This window comes from Amia ocellicauda, chromosome 3 (genome assembly GCF_036373705.1).
Source record: "Amia ocellicauda isolate fAmiCal2 chromosome 3, fAmiCal2.hap1, whole genome shotgun sequence".
Lineage (NCBI taxonomy): Eukaryota > Metazoa > Chordata > Actinopteri > Amiiformes > Amiidae > Amia > Amia ocellicauda.
In genome coordinates, this window is record NC_089852.1 from 28,821,338 (window position 1) to 28,824,620 (window position 3,283).

The 3,283-nt window shown below is 45.1% G+C and overlaps 1 protein-coding gene across 1 annotated transcript; it reads left to right on the forward strand.

Annotated features, from left to right (window-relative positions):
- The first annotated feature begins 939 nt into the window (after positions 1-939).
- On the forward strand, positions 940-3,283 carry eif1 (eukaryotic translation initiation factor 1). The gene is made up of 4 exons (XM_066698883.1): positions 940-1,122; positions 2,163-2,326; positions 2,641-2,742; positions 2,939-3,283. Exons 1-4 carry the CDS (start codon positions 1,092-1,094, stop codon positions 2,981-2,983), a joined length of 342 nt encoding a protein of 113 aa, XP_066554980.1. The 5' UTR covers positions 940-1,091; the 3' UTR covers positions 2,984-3,283.

The window sequence follows — 3,283 nt, forward strand, 5'->3', positions numbered from 1 at the left end:
CATCATCGTCATCAAACATCATCATCATAGTTAAGGGCAACAGCTAAGAAATAAATCATAATCCTCGCCACCCTGCAGTGACGCATTCCCTGAGACACACCTTAAAGAAGGCTCCTACTGCGCTCGCCCTGGCCTGTCTCCAGATTAGCAATATCCTGCTGGCACCAGAGCAGACCAGGGCACAGCGTCCGTTCTGGGCAGCACACCTCTCTGCACATTCAGCATTACTGCTCCCCCTAAAGACTCCTGAGACCACAATACCAGGCTACGTGCTGGTAAAGTGTCATTAGGCAGGGTTGTTAAAGGCCAGTAACCCATTATTCCTCATTTTAAAAATAACAGTTATATTTACTATATTACAAAGACAGCAACAACATATGACCTAGCGTTGTTTGCTGCAGTGCACAATGTATTTCTGTACTGGCGATGTAAACCCCTTGTAATGTGTTTTCGTAGTACTTTGTACCTTAAGACACACCGAAACTGTTCACGTGTGTTCCTGTTGATTGAACAATATATAAACTACAGGATTTGGCTTTGAAGACAACATTTTTTTTTAGAAGACTGTTCAGTTATGATTTACACATTACCTAGATTTGTACCAGGAATAACATGCTACAAAAATTAGAGATCTTTTATATATATATATATATATATATATATATATATATATATATATATATATATATATATATATATATATGTCACACCCGTCTTGGACATATGTACCGTAACCTACAGAGGTCTCTTTCCTAAACTTTTCACAGGCAACAACTCAAGTAGGTTTGTTTAAAGGGTAATACAGTCTCGACCCCTCCAGCTGTTTCTCTTCCGCCTTCAAAAATGCCTTCGCTCTTACGTAAGGCGACGGCCCGTCTTTACGTCAGGATGACGCTGACGTTGACGGGCGAGGAGGCAGGGTATAAAAGGAACCGTTTCTGCGCTAGAGCCCACAGCCGCCATCTTGTGAAGAGGATTTGAGAGCAGCAGTCTCCGCACAGACCGCAGAATCCAGCAGCAACAAAACAACTCGACACAAACCCGCCGCTCCCACACCAGTTATCTTCCGAGAGGAAAGCGAATCTTATCGTATGTCCGCTATCCAGAACCTCCAAACTTTCGGTATGGTTTATATTAAATCTCTTTAAGCAATAGGATATGTAGTGTTATTTGGAAAATGGGCCCGGGGTGCGGGAGTCTTTCTTCTTGTAGGCCTATAGGTTATTGTAATTTTAAAGCGGTGTATAATTTGATTAACATGGGCTCCTGATTTAATACTATTAATAGTTTTATACTAAGCTATAACATATCCAGTTATGTATCTAGTGTTGTGATCGGGTTAATTCCGTTTATTAAGGATATTTTCACGTTTTACATGTAAAGTCTTAATTACGAATCCGAGCCCTGAAATGGCGCAGGGCGGTGGGGTCTGGGCCTGTTCGCCCTGATTTCCGGGCAAGGACCTTGTCGCGTTTAAAATAAGCCGAGCATAATAAACTCGGTGTGGTAAACAAGTAGGGTTGGCAGGGAAGCGTCGCACGTAAACTGGGTTTGGCCAGATTGGACATTTGTTGGAAGACGGCGTAATTCGCAATGAAATCTGATGCTTTCTCAAGAAATGGTGGCCAGGAGCACTCGCATTCCTGCCCCGACGAACGGCGAGAGCGGAGCAACCTGGCCAGCCAATGGCAGCGGGAATGGGGCGGGGCGTGGGGATGACCAGCCAATGGCAGCGGGAATGGGGCGGGGCGTGGGGATGACCAGCCAATGGGCCGCCGCAAGGGCGCTTTGCGGCTGTTTATAGCCCGTCTCTGCCTGGGGATTTCAACTCCCCTGATCATGCGCAGTGAGGCTCCAGTCTCGCCCACCGCCATTTTGTCACGTCTCCGTGACTCGGACTTTGTATAGGACTTTGTATATAATTCCTTTGTATAGGAATAATGAACCACTTACGAAACGCGTAACTTTACAAATCCATTTTTTTCCCGTTCCCTCCCCCAATTATTGGACCTTAGTTTTAATTTTTAATACTTGTTCCCATTACTCGGCGTTGTAAAATGTGTAAACTCATCCGGGTATTTAGGCCTAATCTTAAAACCTGGCACTGTTTTTCTGTCGCCCACTTCGCGTGCATGATCCAACCCTCTCCCTCTCGATCCTAGACCCCTTTGCTGATGCAACTAAGGGTGATGACCGGCTCCCGGCTGGGACAGAAGACTACATCCACATAAGAATCCAGCAGCGGAACGGCAGGAAGACTCTGACCACAGTCCAGGGCATTGCAGATGATTATGACAAGAAGAAACTAGTCAAAGCCTTCAAGAAGGTGAGCCCACACCAGGCTGGTCTTGCAAAGCGTCCTGTAGATGCATGGCTATAACCTCTCCTTTAGTATTGGAGCTGGGAGAGCTTAATTCTGATTAGGTGGAATGTTTAGTTTCAGACTCTCAAAAATCAAAGCATAATACAAGTAGTTCAAAATGCATATGTCAACATGTAGATTATATATAGTTAACCTAAAATATAAGCCTACATCCTTGAAATGAGTCTTGTATTCATTGAGGGGAGACTTCTACCAGATGTGAAAGTGTGATCTGCCCCTCCTGTAGTGAATGCTAACTCCACTTGCTCTTGGCACAGAAATTTGCCTGCAATGGGACGGTGATTGAGCACCCAGAGTATGGTGAAGTGATTCAGCTGCAGGGAGACCAGCGCAAGAATATCTGCCAGTTCCTTACTGAGGTAAGTGTGCTCTCCAGGATCACGCTGCCTGCCCTAATTACTGCTCAAAAGGGAGCTTGGTCTCTTTGTGAGGTTTTTTTTTTTTTTTTTTTTTTCTCCTTTCTTTCCTTTCCCCCCTTTCTCTCTCCCCCTTAACGACTGAGTGTGAAACTGTAGCTGCTGCCCCAGGGTGACGTGCAACCTTTTCTCTTTCCAGATCGGCTTGGCCAAGGAGGAACAGCTGAAGGTCCATGGGTTCTAGGTGATGTGGGGAGCCCTGACCGTGCCGCTTGACGTTTGCAGCCCTTGCAGTCCTTGGATAATGACGGCCTCCAAATTAAGACTCTTAACTCTTTCCTCCCCTTGGAAGAGGGGGCCATCCAGTGCATTTAAGGACAGATAGCTCAATGTGACCAGGAATCGACTATAATGCAAGAGGAACCGCCGATTTTTAGTTTTAACCTTTTTCTTTTCGTGACCTTTAAGTGTGCTTCTTTTCAAGCACGATTCCATGTTTCTTTTTTTTTTGTACAATGTTTCAAAATAAAATGAGCAGATGTCA